The following is a 25,494-nucleotide window of genomic DNA, read 5'->3' on the forward strand; positions in this document are numbered from 1 at the left end:
ACTTCAGTCATTTAACTGCTAACTTCATGCTGCACTGAATTCTAGTGTAAGAGAAAATAAATTAGAAACATCTGTTTTCTTTTTCTCATAACAGAAGAACCAAGAGAGATGTTCTATTGAAATCAAAGATGGCAAAGAGAAGAGCAATAAAAAGAAGGTATTATATGTGTATTTCACACATATAATTAGTCTCTGGAACTTACTGTCATAGGAAATTATTGAGGCCAAGAACCTGACGGAATTTGAAATAGATTTGGGCAGGCATGTGGCTACCATCAATGTTCAAACTCAGTGTTATTCATTATGGTTATTTGGGAGCAATATTAAACTCATGCTCTTAGGTTTAAGCAAGATACCTTGAGATATTGTACCAGAAGAGCATGGTGGAGGGGTTTTTGGGTCTGGGGGGCAATTGTTTGTTTCTTCCAATTAAACTTGCCTATAGACTAAAATCTGCTTTAATTCTGTGCATTACATTGAAATCTTTGTTCAATCCCGACTTACACAAAGAGTGTTTTTCCCTCCTTGGACATACACGTGTGCACACCTGTCTTGTATCTCTTTGGGACCAGAAATCCTCCTCTCTTATTGGCTTCATCTCTTTTCATGCTCCTTTCCACATCACTTTCCATATCAGGTCATCCCAGAAATTAATTTTATGCATCATGTCTGATCAGGTTGCAAGGGAATGCCTACGGAAATGACCTACAAAGTGAGGCAATAGAATCCAAAGACTTATAAATTATTAATACCTACACAGAGCACAAGCCAGAGTGTTGATTAAACTTGAGTGTGCTGTAAAGAGTGAAATCACTATATTTCTGTAAAGGAAGTGATGATGGTAGCAAGCTCTTTACCATGGCTTGCCTTTTTAATAAGTGGCACTTCAGGTTACAGAATTAATTGCACAGAGTGTAAAAATATCAGGAGTGAAGAAGGAAATATGTTAAAAGGCTAGACTATTATAGTTGACATTTATGTCTGCAAATCTCAGCAGGACTTTAAACTACACAGTTTCTACATGTTGGGGCTAAGGAGGAGAAATATCTTGATATGCTAAAGATTTTTAAAAAACCCAACAAACCCCTCCAAAAAAACCCCAAAACCACATAACAGAAAAACCCAACACAAACCCACATCTGTAGATTCAGAGAGAAAAGAAAAAGGTTGTTGAGCAAAAACTAATAGAAACAAAAATTAGAAATACCTACACTTTAGTCAAAATATTCCTGGCCTCCAAATTCTCATATTGGGAGTGTAGGAAAGGTAACTTGAATAAATCATGTGGTTTTAAATAAAAGAACCTTAAAATTTATCCTGTAGAGGAGTCCAGCTCTCTGAAAAGCTCTGTGGTTTCCTTATAAGGTTTTGCTCTTCTGTAATTATCTACAAACTACTGTCAGTTTAATGACAGAAGCAAAGCTTGTTTCTTGTTTTGAAGATGCTCAGCAGCAGCATTGATTGATAACAAACTTTTAGACTTTACTCGTCCATAAAAAATACAGTCTTTTGTGTTTTCATGGGATGCAGGTGCAACAAGGATGCTTTCAAAACTGTTCTTTGCTGACAGTGGGAATTAGGAATGCCATAATTACTGACTGGTCTAAGTGTGATAAAGCAACCCCCAGTCCAAGTGCTCTGCAGTGATCTGGCTTTTGCAGTTGTTGCTGGTTTTGTTGGGGGGGTTGTGCTGGATTCCCAAGAGACTTCTGTGCCCTGCATTGCATATGAATTAGTTTTGTTGAATTTGATGGAATTTTGTCATTGACTTCAGCTAGCCCAGACTGATACAGAAGTACTTACTTTTAGAAAGAGACTTGACAAATGTATGCTTACAGGATAGACTTTTAACAATGAGTGGTTTGCCATAAACTTTGAAGTAGGGAAAGAAACTTACTCTTTACTGGCCTAGTGCTCACTAGAGGCATTATCATCTGTGGTGATAAGTTTTCCCATTTTGAAAAAAGGATCGTGTGAATGGGAAAAAGGCTTAGTTCAAATACATACAGAGTAATGGCTCATCTATCAGCTTCTGTGGAATGCTGTCCACTTTATCTAAAAAAGTGTATTGGAGGAGTAAGCGGATTTTGGAGAGGAGAGATGGAATTTATTTAAAAAAGGAAGTGGAGAATTTCTCATGTGAAGACACAGGGATTGTTTCCTAAAAAAAACAAACAAAAAACCCCGAAAAAACCCAAACCTGAAAAACCAAACCAACAAATGTAGCATTTACAGAATCATAGAATATGTTGAGTTGGAAGGGACCCACAACGATCATCAAGTCAGGCTCCTGGCCCTTCAAAGCACCATCCTCAAGGATGACACCATGTGCCCAACAGTATTGTCCAAACACTTCTTGAACTCTTATCAGGCTTGGTGCTGTGACCTCTTCCCTGGGGAGCCTGAGCCTTTTTCCTCATTTTTTTTAACCTCGAGAGAAAATAGAGAGGAAGGTTTTTTCTTCTTTTAAGACAGTAACAAAAACATATGGAATGAGAATAAAAGATAGTGAAATGTAATTTGTTCACTTTTTACAGAACAAAATGGGGCATAGGGGTTCCATGCTGTATTACATTACTGAAAGTAGGAATTAAGCAAGCCTCAAAAAGTCTCAGGCTTCTATGGAGGGCAAAATCAGACAGAATTACTGCAGCTGATTCGTAATACTGATTTCAGAAGAGAAACATGGATGCGTGGTGTTGAGGCTCAAGCAGTTACCACTGAGGGTGTTGTTATGGTAGAGGAAAACAGAAAACTTGTCAGAAACCTTCTGATGCCCATCTCTGACCCATTTGACACTGGAAGCCAGTGAGATACGAGGTGTTAAACTAGGTGGACTTCAGATCAGATCCAGCCTGATGGATCTATATTTCTTTTGATAAGCTAGTAGATAAAATTTGCACTTGACCTGTGATCAAACTCTTTGGAGTAATACTATCTCTAGTATACTAATGTGTGAACTGAACTTGATTTTAACATTGTTCTACAGGAGGAAAAATGTGTTTAGAAAAGAAAATCTTTGTAAGTCAAATTGTAAAAAGGTTTGTGTTGTCTGAAACACACACTCATATATATATATGTATATATGTGTGTGTGTATATACATAAAAAGCACTATTAAGAGTGATTTCTAAAAGTATTTTCTGTTATTTTTTTTTCAAATTAGTATGTCTCTCAATGAATTCAGTATTAAAGCACAAAACAAGAACTCACTTTGGTGTTTCACTTCAGTACTTAAGGTTGACTTTACCTGATCAGGTTTCAAGTTTGTAGTATCATTAACTCATGGTTTGAAAGTTGCATGAGTTTTGTGTATATTTATTTTGTGTAGACTGAATTAAAAAATCATATTAATATTGGTTAGTTTGCTGGTTTGTTAATGATACTGAAATGGAGATGATTTTTTTGTGAGTGATGTGTTCTGCTCTTCTGATGCTTACAAACTCAGCAGAAGAGAGTTATTTTCAGCTTTTCTACCTTAATTGGAAAAAAGTTGGCTCATCATAACCTGTAATGATATTTAATTAAAAACCCAATATATTTTTTTAAAAAAATAGGATAGTTACTTTTAATGATGGGAATGTCAGCTGCCTTTGGAAATTGTCTATTCTCACTAATTTGTTGAGGAGGCTTTTTGTGTGTACTCTAAGCGTTTTATTTACTGGCCTTTCTAAACTGAGGTCTTGACATAGAAACTTAAATGAAGAAATACCTGCTTATTATTTTGTCTTGAAAGTTCAGGTGAGGTTATCTAGACTGGATGAGAAATTTTCCAACATAATATAGTGTAAATATATTTACATTGTAAATGTATTGCTGTTTGAACATCTTTATTTCACTACAAGAAATACTTGAGATGCCTTTTAGTAAGAAAAATCAAATTGAATAAATCTGGGGTGACTGGAAACAAATCACTTTTCTTTGTGCTTAGAGAGGTTTTCCCTACCTTCATACCTGAAAACCCTGCAATTTGTAGGTAGTGAGAGATTTATTTCTCTTATGTTGTTATGTATGGAAAATTGCATCAAGCATGGGTATTAAGGCTGGCAGTTCTTCCAGGTGTTTTGCCGTACCACTGTGCGCTATTATGCTGTTTTTATATTTGTGCCTAATTAGAAGCAATGTGTTCAGTTACTGTTCAGAAACTTGATAGTGTAATATTAGGTGCAAACTGCTCATCTATCTCTATGTCAGTTCTGCAGTTTCCTCAGCATTTATGGAAACGGTTATAGCATAACAAAAGCAAGGCTCAGCTCTCAAAACATCCAACTAATCTTGTCACTCTTGCTTCAAAGTATAACTTGCAACAATGCTGAGGTTAAAAGGTTAGAAAATGTATGCTTTTCTGTCTGTAAGACACTTGCATGTTTCTGTGAGGTGTGCTCTCCTCCTTCTGCCTGTACAATGGAAAACCTCTTGCTAGAGCTACTACCAATTCAAGTGTTAACACTGTCCAATGAAAAAATATGTATTTTAGACTCTTTTTTGTACATTTCTTGGATTGCACCAGAAATTTGTGAGGAAAATGTCTTTCTTTTTTAATGACTAGAGAAGCCTCTCTGGCAACATACATGAAGTATTATTTAACACGAGTGATTTCAGGTAATATAAGTGTGAATTCAGTGTGATTTTTTTTTTCTTCTTGGCACCAAAAAGTTTAAACTTAGTTTAAACTAAGGGTACCAGTGATCAGCTGAAGAAGCAAATTCCTAAGCCATATGGGACCAGGAGTGATGTTGAGAAGGATGCCTGAATTTCTTGTGCTCCCTTGCAATTCCCTGTTCCCTGCCTGCTGTTGTTCTCTGTCAGCAGAACTTAACTGTCACACATGGGAGTTGTCTTTCAGCTTATTAAATTGTTGCTAGGTCATCTCTCTTTGGTGGAAATCAGGGAGGAGAAGACACCAAGTGTTGGCTTGTGTGAATGTAACATGCTTTTCATAAAAGGTGTAAGTGACATAATGCCTAAGTTGAAATGATTATTGCTGGTCACTTCATTGCTTCATTGTCATTAATGTTTCCTTACATTTGGGACATTTGGACATTTCCAAATAAAAGGGTCATTAGGTAAAGGTATTGGGAAGATCAAAATTTATCTATGAGTTTTTTTGCATTGCACTGGGAAGTTGCTTAATATCAATTGCCAAATAGGGTTCTGAAGAAAAAAAAGATAATTTGTGAAGGACTAGATGTGTTCTTCAAGTTAAGGCATGCAAGTTGGCCACAAAACTGTATACATTATTTAAGAGCACTGCTTAGTCTTCTTGTGGCTCCTAATGAGGATTAAATTTAATGTTCCTAATACTTTGAAAAAAAAAAAAAAACAAACAAAAGTTTGGAAAGTCACTGCAAGCACCTCTTTAGACTATCCTCTATGTATGTGAATCTGCTGTAAAAAAATCAAAGTTCTATTTTTCTTATTAAATCTCTTGATAAGTTTTGGGGTTTTTTTTTGAAGTTTTTTCTCTCTAAATATTTCCAGCTTTCAAATATTTGTATCTACTACAGTAAGTTTACGTACTTAGTAAATGTTGGCTAGCTATTGTGACTGGCTCTTGTTATTAGTGGGAACAACTTGCAGTGGTATATAAACAATGTATTACAGTGCAGGTAATCTTGTTTTACTTAAAGCAAACTCTCATCTTTAATTTCTGTTTCTAGTCTGTGCATGCCAGAATTTCAAAACTCAAAGACAGTGTTTTCAAATTACTTTACTTTTCTGCCAGGTAATTTTGATCGTTTAAAACTGTGAAAATCAGGAAAAAATTTATCTCTAGATAGTATAGCATAACTGAGAATATTTTGTTGTTGTTTGGAGAAGAGTAATCACATTTTGAGCTGTTATTGGCTGGTTTGTGTAGTTTTGCTGTTAGCATCCACAGTGAAATGGGTTCATTCAAATGCAGCGGTCTTGATTTATTTAGTGAGTGGCACAGAAAAGAGATTTAATGCAGGCAAAGGAAAAAGGGAAGCCATCGAGATTAGACTTTTTTCTTTCTATCTTTCATGTATCTTTAAGATATGTCCTTCAAGACATACTGTATTTTGTTCCTTAACATAATGTTATCAGTAACAGCATTGGTATGCTGATGGGAAGCGATATAAAGATGTGAAGCCAAGATAATGGGATGGCCTGTTTCTCTGGTTAAATGATGTTGACTCTACTTATAAATCTAGTGGGAAGGGGACTCTTTGTTGATTGGCTGGTGGATTGTTCTAATTTGTAACATGTTTTTTAGGGTGAGTTTTTTGGTAGGTAGGTAGATGATGGGACAGGTAAATCAGTTTAGGTGCATGTGGTACAGGAACAGGTTTTTTTCCCTTAGGTTATATTCTTTTGAAAACTTAGAAGTTGCAGATAAACTAGTAATCTTAAAATACTACTTCATCTGTTCCTAGTATAGACTTTAGGCACAATTCCTCCATTCAGTGCAAGAGAGATGGTAGTGTATCTCTTGTCTGAAAATGTATTGACTCCTCTCTTTCAAGAAGCCCTTTTCCTCCCCATGGAAGTAAGCAAGTTAGCTCAAGGAGGCAGTTGGCTGAAGCCTCAAGAACCTTGTCCTTATTAGAGTGAGGAAGCTCGAGAGTCTTGTTTGCTTTCAATTTTCAGCATAGCAAAGGTATCTTGCCAATTTTTACATGGCATCTTTAACTTTCTGGGGCTGTTTTTTCAAGCTGGTTTGTAGCTGCTGTTGCCCTTTCAATTTAATTTATTTAGGGTATGTATTTCTTGATCTACAGAATCATAATGAAATTATGAAGTCGGTGGGATTCTCTATTTTTTTTTATCTTGACAGGACAAGCAGCTTGTGAAGAGACAGAAGTGTCCAGGTCATGTGGGTTCAAATTTATTTCTTTTACAATTGATGTACTACAGGGCTCCTAAATATTTATGATGTACTGGGGAGTTTTATCTGCTTAGTGAGATCACCTTCCATATTTTCACACTGGTGAGAACAGCACAGGAGATGGGCATGATAGAGAGAAACACAGATGTAGATCCCAGCTTGATTCTGGAATGGCAGGTTAATTGTGGTAGATTTCTATGTTCCTTAATGGATAAAGGACAATATTTAGGAAAAAGCCCTGTTGTGACTCAGTGTAGCACCTCTAGAGCTTATGGAGGGGAAGGGGATATTATTGAGCTGTTTAGTTGTCAGAGGGAATAGTTTCCTTTCCATGTATGAAGAACATATATCCCAGTAGGTGCCAGGAGGAAGTAGATTTGCTTTCTTTTCAGGAATATACCACATTCGAGATTAGTGAAACAAGAACTTTCATATTTATCAGTAGTATTGATTGTCTTTTATTTGTCTTTAATTATAGGTCTGTCAATTTGATTCTAGGCAACCAGTTTAGGGTATGCTTGCTTTCTGCAACCATTAAAGTTACAGAAATAAATAGATTCACTAGTTAAATTTCTACACCGATTTCCAAAAATCTGTTGGAATATGAAGATGCCCCCTAAAAATGGTGTAGTTGCAGAAATAGTGCATTTGTGAAACTGCCTGGTTTTGCTTACCAACTGTAAATTACACATCTGTGTTACAAACACATAAATAATTTGGAAATAAGGTCTGATGATGTGTAATAATTTCTGGCTCCATGTTGGCAGTTGATAGTCAACAGACAAATGGCAGGAAGGAAACTGATTTAAAAATAGCATGAGGTTATGTTGGCAGACCTCAGATTCTACCATCACATCTTCTTGTCATTTTAAATGAGAAATTGCTTATTGTTAGGTGGGTCAGAATCTGTGTTACTCTTTCCCAATTTGTTTTATTGTTTCTTATACAGAGTATTATTTAATGGGATGTGTAAGGTCACATACAAGCTGGGACATTTTAATTTATTCAAAGCCTCAAACTAAATATATGAGGAGAAATTTTTGTTCACAGCCTCAAACTAAATATATGAGGAGAAAAGAAAAAGTTTTGCATACAGTGAAAATCATTTCATTCATTACTTAGTCTGGCATTTTGTGTTTTTGTGTACTGTACATACTAAAGCCTCAGACTTACGGAAACAGCCTTTCTGCAGTCATGTTTGACACTGAAAATGTTCCTACATGTATGTAGTGGGACAAACTTCCAGTACTTTGCAGTAGAGAAGGCTACAAAGAAGCCACTGAAAAGAAAAACTGAAACCCTTGAGAACTGAGCAGGCTGGATTTATTTTCAATTTTGGAACCAGTGCTAAATGGATTAATTTCTCTTGAACCTTTTTATAAGGCCTTGCTCCTAAATTGCAGTGATTATTGTTAAACTAAATAGAGCTGCAGCACACTCCTGAGAATATTGCAAGTCTCTTCCTGACCTCCCTGAGGTCAAAACTGAGATTTTATTTTAAATCTTTGAAGCCTGGTTTAAAAATCAAACTCTGCAGTGGAATTGTGTAAGAGGGTTGGCCTTTTCACCAGGTAGCTTAGTAGTAACTTCACAGTAATCTTTTACAGAGACTGAAATATTTCAGGTAAAAGTCCTGAACTTGCAAGTACACCATGGCATTTCTGTTCCTATTGTAATAGAAAACGAATGAGATCTTGGCTGTGGTAACTCTTGGTTGTTGTGTGATCTTATTGCCAAGTATTTTTTATATAAATTAAATTTTTTTTTTAAAAAATTTAAAATTTTTTTTTTTTTTTTTTTTTTTTTTTTTTTTTTTTTTTTATTCCCACAAAGAAATCCCCGTGATCGGTTTTCCTTGAAGTCCCGTAAATCCCTGCATTACACCTTATCAGCTCCATTATCAGAGCTATTTAGCTATTTAGTTCCTTTTTTAACCTAGTAAGAAAGGAATTCACTGCACCATTTATCCTCCAGTTTAAGCTTTGTGCAATTGCTCAAACCTTCCTAATTTTACATTAGGCTGATACTTAAGGGAAAAGCTTTCCCAGACGTTAAAACAGAAATTTTGTGTGTGAAAATGCAGAGAAGAATGATATTATCTCTAACTCTGTTGGAAATGTGGTGGGATTTGTAAGGCACTTATGCTCGTGCAATAATGTTGTGACTGCATTTTAAATTGAAGACAGAAAACACAATACTTTCAATGACTTAGAAAAATAATAATATTTACAGCTTTGTACTGGAGAACCATATCCCTGAATATGAACTAGAAGGAAAATTAAGTTCTCAAATTTTCAAAACTTTGTTTGGATTGCTGTAGCAATATTGTGTTCCATCTATTACCTTTCTCACTTACCTTTCTACATCCTTTGCTCAGTTCTTATGTTTTAACTAAAGCTAGCTGCCACTTTTTCTCTTGCTGTCTTCTCCCTCTCATTGAGGGAAAATACAGCAAGAGAAAAAGTTTTCCCTCTCATTTTATCTCTCATTGAGCCTGCAGGAATTTCACCTGATATCAATCCATCATTTTTATGTTAACACAGAGGAGCAGCTTGGTTGTGTGTAATGACAGTGGGCAGAAATTGCCACTGATTCATGTAGGCACGTGGTAATTCAGTATGCTACCTTTAATTTGCCACAGTTGCCCAGGAGTGGTTTTCTTGTGTTGCGATTATTTTTTTCCTTTATTTTCTTTAATTTCCATTCTTTGACTTAAAAATGAGAAGCATCTCACTTTTAAACTACTTTGCCAAAAAAATAGTAATTAAATGGATGGCCCCGGGTATCCTTTTAATTGCTTCTGTTTTGTCTATTTGGATTTCTTCCTAATAACTGTGTAATGTTTTAATGCTTATTTTATAATTGAAAAACCTTTGTAAATTGTGTACACAGGTCTTTGCATTGTATTGTAGCAGGCTTGGCATAGTGGGGTCCTGCCTATGAATGGAGTGTCTCAGTGCTATAGTAATCAAAATAATAATACTAGATTTTGGTAGCTAAAGCATGTGCAGAAGGTGACAATTTATTTCTAAAATTAAAACTGTGCATTAATATGAAGGTTTTGAAGTGAAGTTTGGGCCAAAGGAGTAGCTGCATTTTGTTCTGTGGGTTTTCACTCTGTCCTTCCACACATCAGTTTTAAGGCAGCTTGCTTAAAGATGTGTAGAGCAAAATTTCTTTGAATGGAGGATTTGGTGTTTGTTTTCAATGGCTAAAATGGATGAGCTGTCCTGCTTCTTTGTAAAGGTGGCACCTGCCTCCCCCAGTGATCCAGTATTTCTGGAGTGCTTTTCCCATCTCTCCACCAGATTCAGCTTAACAATATAAGTGAGCAAGTTTGGGATGGACCCACCCAGTGGGCTATGAGAAAAGGAAATGAATTTACCCTGAGGTCAGCAGTGGGGTGGGTTTGTCAGAAAAACCAAGGTGCAACAGAACTTCAGGTGAGAATGATACGCTTCCTGGCAGCCAAAACTTCTGATGTGTTTTGAGCTTACATCTTTGGAGAAGAAAATGGGAAAATAAAAAGGGGGTGGGAAAATAAAAAGGACCTTCTAACAGTCAGCTGTTTCCTGAAGCTGCCTAGTAAGTCCGTAACTAAGATGCACTTCCGTGTTCAGCCATTAACTGTTTCTTACTAGAAAACAAAGAAACAGCAAAAAAAATTGGTGTTGCTGTCAGTTTGTAATGGTGAAGTTTTACTTTGGAGATCATTAGATTCTCTGCCACCTTGAAATTCCCATGTGGCGTTAGTATGTTGTTTGCTTTCTGATTTGAGCGACGTCCCTTGGAAAAGGTCATGTCTGCAGTGTTTTTAGAATTTATGTTTATTTTCCCCAAGTGTGCAACTTCAAAACAGCTTAGCTACTAGCATCAGACTCTTCATGTTTAGGGCAAAATAGCCTCAAAATTAGCACCTGGGGATATGGAGTAGTTGGTGTACGAGTTCATGGGTTTGTTACTTGCAATTTTACCTGAAATATATTGTAGGTTTTCATTAAGTGTTATTTCATTCATCATACCAGGGAATCACCCTTCTTCTCATCACGCTGACGGATAGCAGTCTATGGCACTTCTAAACTACTCTGTTAAATTAGTTAGCTTTTAAAAGGAATGTATGCTGCTTTGGTATATCAGGGTACTAACCTAGTGTAGCGTCAACTATTTTATCACTGCAGTGATCTGCTATTGTGTCTTCTGTATCTCAAAGAAGAGAAATTAAACTATTTGCTAGTCTGAATTTTCACTAAAGGGAGCACTTACATTAATCATTTGGTCGACTCCTAGAAAGGACCAGGTAGTTTCTAAATGAGCTAGCGTGTTTACATAAACAGTGGACTCTTACTGAGTCATTCTCCTGGAAAGTACCATCACGGTGTTCCCAGGGATTTTCATACATTAGCTATATGTGGTGAACACCAAAAAGTCCTGCCTTTCCTTGTGGCATAGGCATATTTTGGGTGATTTGCCCGGCATGCCAGGGCAGAGGAGGAAGTTGAGCTTGTGTGTGCAAAATATCAGGGTGGTATCATGTATTGCAGTTGTGTGGTGGAGGATACATCTGACAGGCTTAATACAAAAAATCCACTGGCTGGGTGTTCTTGCAGAGTGTCTGTCATTTCAGCTTTTCCCATTTGTGAAAGTGTCTGTGTCTGTGTGTGTGTGTCTTCTCCATGAACACTGAATCTCTGAGACAGAGTTCTGTGTTTACAGTTGCTCAGTACTGCAAGGCATCTGCAGCCAATTTGCCTAGGCATGGTTCTGCTCCCCAGCCTCTGCTCCAGGCATTTCTAATTTACCTGATGGATTTTTAAGTTGGGAAAGAATATGGCGCCTGCCAGCAAAGAGAGGCAGAGCAAGATCAGGTTTTTCCAAAGCAGCACAATGCTGGTTAGGACTTGGCCCGTGCAGGACTTTGAGCTTGGTCTCACTTGTGCTGACTCTTTCTCTCTGCCTTGAGTTTACCGGGTGGTAATGCCTTGCATTTTCCTGCTTCTAGACTTGGAAAATTAGATATTCCTTAAACAATTCCTCCTACTCCTTGGGAGGTTTCCCAAGGAGTGTTTCTGTCATAACATCAATCTGGGGGATAAGCTAGCATCATTGGGAACAATCAGGATCAGTTGTTACAGTGAGTGCAGTCCATCTTCACTGAATATATCACTGTTTTTCCAAGAGAGATCTCAGTTGCACTGCAGCATAACACATGCTGCTTGATAGGATAATAATGGGTTGAGATCTTTTCAGTTTTCTTTCAGAGTCACTTTTCACTCTGAATTGCTGGTCTTTTATTCATTTCTTTCTTTGGAAGTGAAGAGGTTGTGGGCTGCTGAGTTAATACGGAAAGTTGTTGCTCACATGCTCTCATCTTGCAGTGGAAACAATTTCTATTTAATTGGTTAAAATTGTCTTCCTAGTGGTCACATGTTGGACAGCTTTAAAGTGTTGTATTAGTAGATCTAGACACTTAATTTGAGCAGTGGTGACACATATCAGGCAAGGTGACAGCTCTGCCAGTGAGCCCTGTGTTCATGCATCAGTGAATTTCTTTTTGAAGCAGATAATTGCAAGGATTTTAAACAAAGAATGTAATATTTAGCCTTTGACAGTTTCCATATCTCCACCAAAAGTTAATGCCACTGTTCTTACACTGTGGTCAAGTATTGTCACTTTTCTATTATGCACTAGGTCTTCATGAGCTGTTTGATATTGCTAATCCTAAGTTAAATCTAAGCAGTATCATACTTGAAGCTGACTTGCATCATCCTCTTTCCATCTTTCTTTTATAAGAAATCAATGTTAATGTGTAAAAGTTGGACATGCACAGCTATTTTACGCTGTTAATTGAATTATGAAAAGCTTAAAATGAAAGCTTAGCACATCATTGTTAAAGCCTACTGATGTCTTACAAAGATGTTGCACTCTTAATATGGCAGTGTATTACTTGTGTGCAGTGATAGCTCTAATTGGAAATCTAATAGGATACGAGAGGTTTCTAAGACTATTACTAATGATAATATATTTTTTTAAGTCTGTGGGAGTTTTTTATTGACAGTCCCTTGGGCTGATGCTGGAAATGCAAAATGTTGAAATATTTCTCATTGGCTCAGAGGGCTGTATTCAGTGCTAATCGCACATCACATTTCTTGAGTGCTGAAGTGCTCTCTATTGGCAGTTCTGGTGATATAAATTCCCACAGTAAATCGGTGCTAACGAAGTTCAAGTACCTGTTCCCGTTCAGTAGCTCCACCTTTAGGGGAGGGAGGGAGGGAAGGAGGGGAGGATGATTGCCGGCGCAACTTGCAGTAATGACACTGTGTCAGTAGGTTGCTTAATAGGTACATAAAGAGGTGATTCCTTGGAGCGGTGGCTAAGGGTGCCCCAGAGAGTCCTTTTCAGTAAGTTTGCACAGTTAAGTTAGTGTCTTTCCAGAGCCAGAGCTTCCCTCAAAATACAACACTTCTCCAGTCGAATGCACAAGTGGTAGCTGGAGACTACTGAGTGCCCAAATATATGGACCTGCATAGGACAGGGACAAGTCATTAAGGTGGAGTGGGATGCCAGGAGTGTTCAGGATGGAATGGCTTTTACTGTAATTTAGTACTGATCTTGAGCTGTGTGGGGTTTTATGTTCTGGAGAGAAAAATCTTTCCCTTGTGGTTGGTGCATCATTTGCAGAGAATCCGTCTACTGCTTTCTTATATGCTTTCCTTTCCCTAGAAGCATGCTTTTAGTCATAACTTCACCATTGTTGAGTTATCTAGCACCAACATATTGTGATATTTTATTATTAGGTTAATCTGGAAAAAAATGTTAGGTTTGATAACAGAATTAATTCCCTTTCTCTCTCCTAATTCCCCTGCTGTCAAGAAGATGTTCACCAGTACTGGGAAGAGCAGGGGAAAAAAAATGTCTCTGATCACTGTTGACAATTTATGTTCTTGCAATTGTATTTCTGTTTGTAACATTGTTATTAACACTTAGTGATTACTCTGGTTTCCTGCATGTTAATCAAATGCACATTGTCATGTGTATATTTATTGTATTGCCTTCCCTCTCAAGCAATACTGCTCTGTGATTATTATAACAGGAAAAGAGCCTGGTTTTTACCTTCTGTGTTAGAGGAGTCTTGTTAAAAGAAGGAGGAAAGAACAGCAAGGCTAGTTTTCAATGTATTAGGAACGTTAAGATCCATCCCCTTCAGAACAAGGGGAGAAGAGATTTCTGAAACCATGGTACATCCATGATGGAAAAAGCTGTGTCAGCACCTCCCGTTATGCAAATGTTTTTCCAGCTCTGGCATCTTACAAACAAAATACTACCATAGCAGTACAGAAGGGAAGAGCCAGCAAAGGAGTCCTACACCATTAACGGCTTTATAGAAATACTCAGGGACATATGGCACACTACCGAGTACAAGTGTCTGAGGATATCAGTAAAACTAATTTTACCAAGCAGACATTTGATCTCGGCAACACCTTTAGTTCGTACTGCTTGTAGTGAGCTGCTGGCAGGTTAGACAGAATCTCCGATAAGCAGAGCTAATTTGAGAAATTGCTGTTTTAATTTGGCACAGTCATTTTAATTCCCCCTAAAAAGCGCAGTTCCACAATGCAAGCGCTATCAACCAGGTAAGATCATGTGCAGTAAAATGATAAAAGTGTAGAAAATTTTGACATTTAAGAGCATCATCATTAATTTGGCTTCCTTCAATTATACTATGTGCCATTGTTTAACAATAATGCAGGATATATTTTAAAGAACACACAAGATTAATAAAATGAACATAAATCCTTAAATTGTTTAGTATGGTCTTTAATGTGGTACAGTTTTATTAAGACTGAAATGGAAGAGCCATTTCTGAAATACAGTAGGAAATTGTTCTTTGAAACTTAGCTCTTGTATTGAATTGATAGTGTAGTATGTTTAGGAGTAGTTCTGAGCAATGCTGTTCTTGTAACTATCAAGAGAGAGCAAATGGAAACCATGCCCCAGCTCTAGTGTCTCAGCTTTGCTAAATAGTCTGGAGCACTGATAAGTTCGGGTAAGATCTCTGAGTGTTTGAAAGCATTCTGTCTTCTTTTAATCCCCGTCTCTATGTCAGGTGGTGTATGAAGAGTAACACTGAACTATTTCCTCCATATCATACTTGAAGAATGTAAGAAGTCATATTTATTTGAGCTGTTGTAGTATTTCTAAATGATTTTGTTTTTTATCTCTTAGTGCTGGCCCCAAAGGTGATAACATCTATGAATGGAGATCAACCATTCTAGGACCTCCAGGTTCAGTCTATGAGGGAGGTGTTTTCTTCCTTGACATCACATTTACCCCAGAATATCCCTTCAAGCCTCCAAAGGTAAGAGACCTGTAGCTAACATCTTAAGTCATGAGTGCCAAACATGAATAGCACGCAGTGTTAATGGAGCACAGCCCATTTGAAATCCACTCTTCTTAAGAGCAAACTTAAGCTAATTTTAGACATTACAGGAGTTTCTATTAGCTAATGTTAACAGCTTTTTCAGTCCTCTTGATAATTGTCCTAGAGCTTGTCTTCTTTTGTCCTGCTTCTGTTTATAAGAAGTCCTAAGCATTTAGTGCAAGCATTGGGACAGGGTTGAGAAACTGAAAAGTAAATAAACTTGAGAAGAGGAGAAATGCTACAAACACTTATTTCTCAAACAACTTAGCATATGTAAGCATAAGTTACATATGTTTTGGCCACCAAAGTAGTATTTAATTTTCGAGTTTTGTTGGACACTTGTGTTGTTCACCTATTTGTTCAGTAACAAACTTTCTGTAGGTGTGTTATATTTGTGAAGCTCTTACATTCCAGTGTTGTTGTGTTCCAGTGCTCTAAGGCAAATACCAGTGCAAGTGAACATTATCCGGTGGTTCCAATATGTGGCCACAGGAAAAGTGTTGGGTTACAAGAGGTGCTTGTGCATACCCTTGGTGTTTGTCTTGTATCTGAAAGCATTTATGTGCATGTTTAACTTTCTACTTAAATGTTGTTTGATTGATGAAATAAATACCAATGACTGCACCATCTTTCATACTTTGGTCTAGTCTGCAGCAGAAAGGATTTCTTCAGGCCATCTCAACAGAGAAATGCTAATTGCTTGCACAAGACAAATTAATACAAGCTTGCCAAATTAAGGAAACTGTTTGCCTGGTTTTGCTCACATAACTTCAGGGTTTCTGATAGAAGGTCCTTAAATTCCCCCTCTAAGATAGGGTTCCAATTCACAAACAGTATGGTCTGCCTTGGGACATCTCTAGTGGTTTTCTGCTGACATCTGTCCTTCTCTTTTTGGAGATTCTCTGGCATTCTCAGATGGTTCTCGTGTCAGAATTTAATTCACTTTTGAGTAGTCTTTTTGGTTGGTTTTGGTTTTGGGTGTTTTTGTTTGGGTTTTTTTTGGGTTTTTTGGTTTTTTTGTGGGTTTTTTTGGGGGGGGTTTTGTTTGTTTTTTTGTTTTGTTTTGTTTTTTGTTTAATTTGCTGAATAATTTGTTGTCCAGCCAACTGTATGCAATTTATTATGTTGTGAGTCCAGTAAGCATTTAAAGAGGGATCTTTTGCTTTTCCATGTGTGCTTTGTTACACTTTTGCTTTCTATGCTAGCAGAAGCATTTATCAGCCCAGGCTTGTTCAGACTCATCATAGAATCCTGGAATGTTTTGGGTTGGAAGCGGCCTTAAAGATCATCTAGTTCCAACCTCCTTGCTGTGGGAAGATATACCCTCCACTAGACCATGTTGCTGAAAGCTCTATCCAACATGGCCTTGAACATTTCCAGGGATGGATCATCCACAACTTTTCTGAGCAACCTGTTTTAGTGCCTCACCGTTCTCACAATAAGGGATTTCCTCCTAATAACTCGTCTAAATTAACCCTTTTTCATTTTAATGCCATGACTCTTTGTCCATGGCCTTGTAGAGAATACCTCTCCAGCTCTCCTCTGGGCCCCTTTAGGTTTTGGAAGGCTGCTCTAAAGTCTCTCTGGAACCTTCTCTTCTCCAGGCTGAAAAAGCCCAACTCTCTCAACCTCTCTTCATAGGAGAGGTGCTTCAGCCTTTTGGTTGTCTTGATGACCCTCTTCTGGACTCACTCCAGCAGGTCCATGTCCTTCTCATGTTGGAGGCCCCAGAGCTGGATGCCACGCTTCAGGTGGGGTCTCACAAGTGCTTGTGATTGCCAGACACAGGTACAAGGACTTGGCACATGGGCTCATTGAACCTTATGAGTTCACAGGCCCACCTCTTCCTGTTCCTCCTAGGCTGCCTGACCTTGCTTCCACTTTCTGTTCAGTTCCTTTGTATGCTTGAGTTTGTCAGGAGTTCCTTGTTCATCCATGCAGGCTCCTTCCCCTTCTGTGACAGATGGACCCATCAGTGCCCAGCAGACCAGGTTTCCCAAAGCAAGTCCCATGGTCTAAGTAGCCAAACCCCTGACTGTGGCACCAGTCCCATAACCATGTGTTGGTTTGCCAGATTTGACTAGCCCTTTTGAACCCTTTCCCTTTGACCAAGAGAATTGATGAAAAAACTATCTATGCTCCAGAGTCCTTTCTTGTCACTCCCAGGACTGCCTTATTTGGCTTTAGTGTCTTTTCTGATAGAATGGGTGTTTCCAATCTCAGAGCAGCTAAGTGGTTCTGTGGGGACACCTCAGTCTTTGGGGGGAAGTCTCTTCCTGCAGATCCTTGCCATGGCAAGCTTCCATTCTTCTGCATTATTGCCCCCTATTCCTTCCCTGTGTGCTGATGGAAGTTTGTGGCTGTTTGGCCACAGGATGTGTGTCCAGTGCAGTTGGGAACCAGCTGTCTAACTCCTCCTCAGCAGCCCTGATGCCACACGTGCTTCTCACTGCCTCCTACAGCTCAGCCAGCTGCTGCAGGAGGTTTTCCACCTGAGCAGCACCTTCTGTGGGCAGGCCTGCTGGCTGTCCTGCCTGGGAGAAAGGTCTCAACACTGCCTCCAGCCTGAGAGCCACTCTGCAGCCTCTCCCTTCAGCAGCTCCATCTGGGTAGAAGTATCTGCCACGGGCAGGGTAGGTGGTGCAAATGCCCCAGCCAGAGTTGCAGCCCTTGCTCTCACATGTGTTCCCACCATGCTGCTTCGAGGGTCAAGTAGGATGCCTTGCAGGACCATACTGTAACTGCCAGAGCTACTGAGAAAGCCCTGTATGCCAAGTTCCCCCATGCAGAACCAAGTAAACAGTCATGTCATTCCAGCTCAGCCCTGCTTTCTGCTCAGTGCTTCTGACGGAGATCGCTTTGTCTTTATCTTTGCATCTAAACCCTCACCCAGATGAAAAGAAGGGTCGGATTGAAACAGATAGACACCACTTACTGAGGCCTTTAAAGATGAGTTTAGTGGTGATTCACTGTATTGGAGCAGTTTCATTCAAATGGAGTTTTTTATCTAGCAAAGTCCAAGTCAGTTTACAAACCACACGTAGGCATGGAAGTAAAATACATGCAACTTCAGTCTCGTTGAGGTGATATATAGGAGAAAGCATGGTGGTGCTATAATAGAACACACTTTTTCTACTTGGACACTTCAGGTTGAAATGAAGAACCATCCTTTGAGAACCAAAGCTGCTCCTGTATTAAAATCCACACTAGTGTTAATCAGTGGTAATGTGGAAAATATGATTATTGTATTGCTCCTGCTTTATTCTGCTATTTTGTTGATTTTAGACTATCCAACTACTTGCAGTAGAGAGTAAATACCATCTGTGGATTGTGTTTAAGTGGTAGGCTAATGTAATTACAGTAGCCTTCCTGTAAGTGCCTTTTAGGGCAAAAAATAAAGAAACAGTTCGTTGACACAAAATCCAGTGTATATCACTTTGATGATAAGCACTCACAGAACAGTAGAGTCATTTTAAAATAGAGTAGAATGTCATTTTAAAAGCCTTGATCTCTGGAAAGATGAAGCTCTGTAAGGAAAAAGGACTTGCAACCCTTGAATCTTCCTTGGTAAGCCCTGTAAGACCAGTGGAAGAAAAATCTCTCTGAGTCTTTGGTAACTCCTGACAGTTCCTGCCATGGTGCGCTGCCCAATGGTGAAGTGCCTGTAGTTGAGCACAGTTCATAACCTGAAACTAAAATGCCATTAAAGGATTTACTTTCTTAAATAAAATCAGGTGAAAATGGTCATCCTGGCAAGCTTCCAAGCCCTTAGGAATATGTGTGAAAGAAGGTGTTGAGGCATAAACACTGACAAATGGTGTGTGGTTGATGAGCATCTTAGAGATATGTGATGAAGGATATACAGGTGTAGTTTTGAGGACTGAGTCTAGCTCCAGCTGGGGGCTTGATTCTGTATGTTGGAGCAAATGTTTTTGGAGAAGAAGTTCCTGTAGGAGAGTAAAAAGACTTTGCTAGAAGTGATGTTTAGATTCCTGTAAGGATATTAAGAGGGGCTGCACTACTGTGCTTGAAGTTGGAGAAATGAAAGATCTTAAAATTTGACTTGGAAATGCATTGCACGGTACAAGGAACTTCAGTGGGAGAAATCTGGTACAGGGACAGATACTCTCTTTCATGTCCTAAATATGTATAATGGAGTTCTTTTGCTTTTCATTGAGCATTCTATACAACACCTTGAAAATGTTAGTGTTAATCTGTTCTCTGCTTTTTATGTTTTCTCATTTTGTGTTGTATTCTGGTGTTGCCTGTATTTCAGATAGCAAATGAGTCAGGCATGTGCTGGGTGTGCCTGGATTTAGGAGAATCCAGTAAACAAGTATAATTAGACTTTAAGAGTTCAGTATTAGTACTATTACAATGGACATTTTCCCAAGAGTTACATTATAGTTGGGTTTGATTTCATTTACTGAGGTGAAAACAGTAGCTTGTGTTGACCTGGGGTGTGTGCTTTGATCATTTGTATTAATAACCTCTAACCACTTCCTTCCACCCACTCCTATTCTGCTGCTTGTGTAAATTAACCTCTGCTATCACTTCAGGGTAAGGTTGAGATTAGCGTCTTTTATGTTTTTTCAAAAGCTGTGCTTAACTCCATGTAGTTACTGCCTTAATGTAATCTCAGGTGGGACATTTCCAAAGGATTGTTCAGTTACACTATATTTTTCTGCTATTCCACATGCTGTTCTCTTCACTACCTTCCAAGTAACTCAGTTTCTTTTGATTTTGGTCTGAATGTACTAGATTGATGTAAGGGAGTTTTCCCCTCTTTAGGGTGTAATGAGCATTTACTTTAAATATTTTTGTTTGTTTTCCAGTGGGCCTCCAGTTTTTCCCTCTTCCAGTTCCATTTGCTTTCCCTGCACTGCTGGCTTTTGTGCCATCAGCTAAAATCGTAAATGGCAAACAGCTGGAGTACACATGTCTAACACCATCCTAGTTCTGAGTTGCTGCTAAAGTGAAAACAAATTTAGATTTTTTTCCACAGTGCTTGGTAGAGTTCCTCTAACTGGAGAAAACTGCTTTCAGTGCCACAGATATATCCCTTAAGTATTGGATCTTAAGGTGTGTTAAGGAACCAGGCTGTTCTGCAAGTATATGGGAGTCTTCTTTCATTTTCACTTTCCCCTCCTTCATGAAAAATAATTTAAAAATAACTCTTGCTCTTAAAGGCAAACAGCATTCATACTTTGTTATCAGTTATTAGTTAAGTGGACTGAGAGGCTGTCTACAGAATTATTTAGCTTTTGTGCTGAGAATCAGGATTAACAACTTTCTGTCTTTACAAATTAGAACTGTTGACCTATGTTAATTTGGTCCTTATTGAATCAGCTTGGAAATACTCCATGCTTCCCCTTCTGGAAGTGTTTAAACTGTCAAAATGGTTACCTCACTTACAGTTAGAAACCTTCTTGGAAGGAGACCAAAGGTGCAGGTCAAACACAGAAATACTGAGCAAGCAGCAGGGCTGGGCTGAAGGCTGCTCAGGAGGCAGAGCCATTGCCAGCAACTGCAAATGCCACGAATGTGTTTTGCCCTGAGCAGTGTGGCTTGGGGCAGGTACAGCAGAGGCAGATCCGCCCTCTGCTCAGGCTGGTGCACGTGGACTTACACATGACTGCAGGGAGTAATTGCTGCCTTTCCTCCGAAGATTAGATGATCTGGGAAACAAAGGTCATTTAGGCTTCGTGTCTGCTATATCTCCAAGGCTCCCTAGGAAAGCATCTGGAGTTCTTGGTTTTGGAGTGGCAGCTTTTTGCAGAAGGTGTGGGAGGGTAACACATCTCTGCTCTCTTGCAGTCATTTTGCTGTTTTCCCCATAATGTGCAAACGTGCAGGGATTTGGGGTTTCCTTTGTTTGCTTCCTGTTTTAATCCAAAATCCAAGCAGCTCACAAGAAATAAAGCATAAAATCTCCCCAAGCATGCAGTGTGGGTGTCTCCTGTGTGACAAGTAACCGCTTTTGCAAGTCCAAAAATAGCCCATGTGCTCTGTGCATTGGGAGCATTCTTGGAAACACTGCATGGATTCAGTGCAAGGGGACATGCCAGTCACCAGGCTTCTCTAGCTGCCACCCCACCCCGTGCCTGCTCCCCACGCCTGTGAGAGTGAGGGTCACAGGCAAATTTTTTGCATCAGAAAGGCAGTAGAAAAAATGAGGATTGACTGGCAAGTTTTATGTGTGGGCTGGTCCCATCTCAAGAGAGAGCACTGGTGTGTTCTTGTCATACCATACACTTACCAAGTGTGTTTTGCAAATATTCCTGTGACCTATAAACAGACAATAAAATTTCTAGGGTGGATAGAGAAGATAGCTGACAAATTTTGAGGATTTAGGACATGAACCCACCAGCCTTTATTCATGCTCCTAATCCTAATCCATGCAAATTGCACCAAACTGGTTGTCGCTGTTCTCTCAGTGAGTCAGGGTAAGGCCTCTCTGCAGGTCCCGTGGTGTTCTGAGCACGGCTCCTTGTGCTTGTGTTTCTTGTGTTTCCCTTTTGGATAGCTTCTGTGGCAAGTTGCCTAGCTCAGTTACATCATAAAAATAAGTAAATCTAACTAACTCCTCCTATGGCTGAGCCTCTTAGAAGTGATGGAAGCTGTGATTCCAAGTGCCTTGGTCTGTCCGAAGGATTTTACAAATCCTTGGGAGTCCAGAAGGAGAAAAATGCTGGTGTTAAGGCCCTGGGCCCTTTTGTCACTGGGAACAAACCTACAGAAATTAATACAAACAAACAACAACAAAAAAAAAAAAAAAGTGGGAAAACGAAATTAAACCCACTATGACCTGGGTTTCGCATTGACCGTGGAAGCCGGCTCCTGAGACTGTTACTCATTTTTGTTCTAAGTCCGGCTCTTTCCTCTTTCCGCCGCGAGAGGGCGGCGGCGGCCCGGGGAGCCCGGCGCGGGTCAGAACCGGGGAGCCCGGCGCGGGTCGGTCCGGGGAGCCCGGCGCGGGTCAGAACCGGGGAGCCCGGCGCGGGTCGGTCCGGGGAGCCCGGCGCGGGTCAGAACCGGGGAGCCCGGCGCGGGTCAGAACCGGGGAGCCCGGCGCGGGTCAGAACCGGGGAGCCCGGCGCGTTTCGGCCCGGTGCGCCCGGCGCTGCTTCGCTCCCCCGCTTGGTGCTGCTGTCCTGGCCCTCCCCACAGTCTGTGGCACCCCGGCACACTCGCTCACACCCCTCTCTTGCAGGTAACGTTCCGGACAAGGATCTACCACTGTAACATTAACAGCCAAGGCGTCATCTGCCTGGACATTTTAAAAGACAACTGGAGTCCAGCGTTAACCATTTCTAAAGTTCTCCTCTCCATCTGCTCCCTCCTCACAGACTGTAACCCCGGTAAGTTTACCTGTGCCTTGCACGTAAATAACGTGGCCCTCCTCACTCCATTGGTATGGTCAGCTCAGCTCTTGCTCCGGTGGAGCACATTTCCCTCTCCAGGGCAGTCGGAGAGGGGCTGGAGGTGGTGGAGGGAGATATCCCTTACCAACCTGCTGTTCACTGCTCCTCAGGCCGACCCATGGGGAAACAAATGATCCTCCTGTACATGAAAGCTCCTTCCAAACGCAGCCCTTCGCTGGTCTGTAGGGCTACCGTAATTCAGTAACAGAGCTTGAAGAGCCACAAACAGTTCTGAAAACAGGGGGTTGACCTTTTACTTTCCATCATCCATTTAAAAGAAGCGGCCAACTATGCCACAAGTGGTGATCACTGCTGCTCTAACCCACCCGCTGTCCACAAGAGTTAAGAAGAATATGTCTTCGTTTCCAAAGTTATTTGACAGGTTGCATTTTTATATGTCTAAAGAGGAGAGAAAGGCCAGATTTCACAGTGTACTTGTACTAAACCCCTTCTTTAGATTTCATCTTTCCTAGAAGGCATCTTTACAATGTTACAAGTACACTTGGCATGAGTATCTTAGGCACCCTTAGAAGGAATAAAATAAACCTGAAACTCATGAATTGGTGAAAACCGTCAGTAATGCAAAATATGACTGATTGTTGTGTCTTAAACTTCTTAAAACTTTATTGGCATTTCACACTATTAAATTACAGATTAGTACATCACCATAAATACACAAAATCAGAGAAGATGCAGATCATCAATGTTTAGGTTGTTACAGTGTACCTTACCTCTGTGTTTGCCTTGTATGAAATTTACACTTCAGCTTTATTTAAAAGCTTTTATTGGGTAACTTGTCTGAAATAAGCGGTGTGTTTCCTTTTCAGCTGACCCCCTGGTTGGAAGCATTGCCACTCAGTATATGACTAACAGAGCAGAGCATGACAGAATGGCCAGACAATGGACCAAAAGATACGCTACATAAATTGGATTTTCGTCAAACTCTTACATTATTTGTCTGTGATGGAAAGAGCTGCTTATGATTTTGAAGGGGTGGGGGGGTGGGAGGGTGCTGGTAAAGAGTAGGGTATTTCTATAACAGATTTTATTCAGTCTTTTATTTCCTAAGATTTTGTTGTTGTAACTTAAGGTATCTTGCTACAGTAGACAGCTAGGATTTGGAATAGCATACTTTAAGACTGTAATTAGTTCAGCAATATTAGCTCACATATAGTACCGAGAAGAATGTAAACTTCTTAGACTTCTTTGGTTTTCAGTTTGCTTGCAATATGTAAAAGATTAAAACAGCTTAATTTTGTACAGGTACATAGGTTGACATTTATGTAAAAGTCCTTTCAAGACTCTACACACTGTTTCTGCTTTTTGTTTGTTTGGGTTTGAGGGATTTATTTTGTTCTGAGTTGAGTTTCTTTTTTTTTTTTTTTTTTTTGTAAAAAGATGTTGGAATTGTTTTTCCCTATGGAGGGCACATTGGTATTTAACAAATCCTTTTTAAAGACTGTCATCTCATGATCTGTGATATGGAGAGGTGGATATATGGCCTCATATATTAAATGAGAAGTAGTTAATGTATTATTTTATAAGCCAATCTATCTTTGTGAAAAGAATAAAGGGTTTAATCAGGACTTACGGTAACCTGTAGTGAAATACCTTAAGCTGTTTAACTGTAAGGTGTGGAATAGGAGTCACTCAGTGGATTGGTTGTATGTTGTGGGCTACTTAAGTCTGCATTTGTTACTGTGCTAATAAAAAGATGTTTAAAAAATAGAAAAAAAAAGAAGAAGAAAAGATTTCTGCTTAGTCCTTTGTCATTTTGCCAGAATGGTGTCTCTGTAAGCTTTGGAGGATTTATGCTGTGGTTAAGGACAAGGGAGATCTGCAGGTGAGTGCACTGACTGCTGCTATTTTAGGAAGACACTTCTAGACAACCACACAGTGAATGACAGCATAAGACCTTTACAACTGTTCACTAGGTGTTGTGCAGGGACCTGGCCATGAGGAGGTAGCTTGCCACAGAGTCCACAGTAGATACTTTTTAGCTTAAATTTTCACAGTGTTGCCTCTGCAGGACTGACATGTTGTTTGAAAGTACAACTAGAAAAGTGTAAGCTATCTGGAACGGAAAGAGGCAGGAAGTAAAAGGAAGAAAAGAATGTCTTGATGCTTTTCTGGTGGAGTGGTCTATTCACACCAGGACACACTAGGAATCGGTCCTGGTAAGGTAGCAGACAATACTGTAAAGGAGTATCTGTACATCCTTTAACTACCTATAAAGATTATCTCCTAGAGACATAGTGTTTGCATTGAGGTGTGTAGCAACAGGGCAGTTAATCGTGGGTATGGCATTTCTGACCACTCCCTTAAGGTAAAGGCCGGAAGCACAGATTCATTTTTCATGGCAAGTGCTTCACCTCGCGACATTCTCGTGAGTGCAGGGTGGTCACCTGCGCTCTCAGACTTGGCTTGGTACTTTAAATAAATTCTGTTTGTATTTAATTTACATATTCTCTTCCTATCTAGATACAAAGCAAATCTAACTTGGCCCAAAGTAATCTGTTAATTTGAGGTGTTCTTTCCCTCGCTGGGTGGGTAGTAGCACTGTACCCCATCAGCTGAACTGCTGTCATTTGACACAGTGCATGTTTTGGTGTATGAACTCCCTCAGCTGTTTACCTGTTTGGCACATAGCTACATCACACTAGGAGCACCTCTGGTGATCTTTCCTTCTCCTCTACTGAGTAAAGAGGTAAATGGCTTAATCTCAGTAGTTTTTTGCCAGCTTCTTTCTTTGTACCACCAGGACATGTCAAATTAACTGTTGTAACTGGTGGGGGCGAGTGA

General features: G+C 39.6%; 1 protein-coding gene across 4 annotated transcripts in view; it reads left to right on the forward strand.

The window, feature by feature from the left end:
* Positions 1-24,443, forward strand: part of LOC121352944 (ubiquitin-conjugating enzyme E2 E1) — a 45,909-nt gene extending 21,466 nt beyond the window's left edge. For all 4 annotated transcript variants that reach the window (XM_041466384.1, XM_041466385.1, XM_041466386.1 and 1 more), the window contains 3 exons: positions 15,073-15,205; positions 22,482-22,629; positions 23,520-24,443. In XM_041466384.1, coding sequence (XP_041322318.1) covers positions 15,073-15,205; positions 22,482-22,629; positions 23,520-23,617 — 379 coding nt within the window. In that variant the 3' untranslated portion in view covers positions 23,618-24,443. The remainder of the gene's footprint in view (positions 1-15,072; positions 15,206-22,481; positions 22,630-23,519) is intronic.
* Positions 24,444-25,494: the final 1,051 nt, after the last annotated feature.

Source organism: Pyrgilauda ruficollis, unplaced genomic scaffold (assembly GCF_017590135.1).
Source record: "Pyrgilauda ruficollis isolate IOZ18807 unplaced genomic scaffold, ASM1759013v1 scaffold2, whole genome shotgun sequence".
In the NCBI taxonomy this organism is placed as follows: domain Eukaryota; kingdom Metazoa; phylum Chordata; class Aves; order Passeriformes; family Passeridae; genus Pyrgilauda; species Pyrgilauda ruficollis.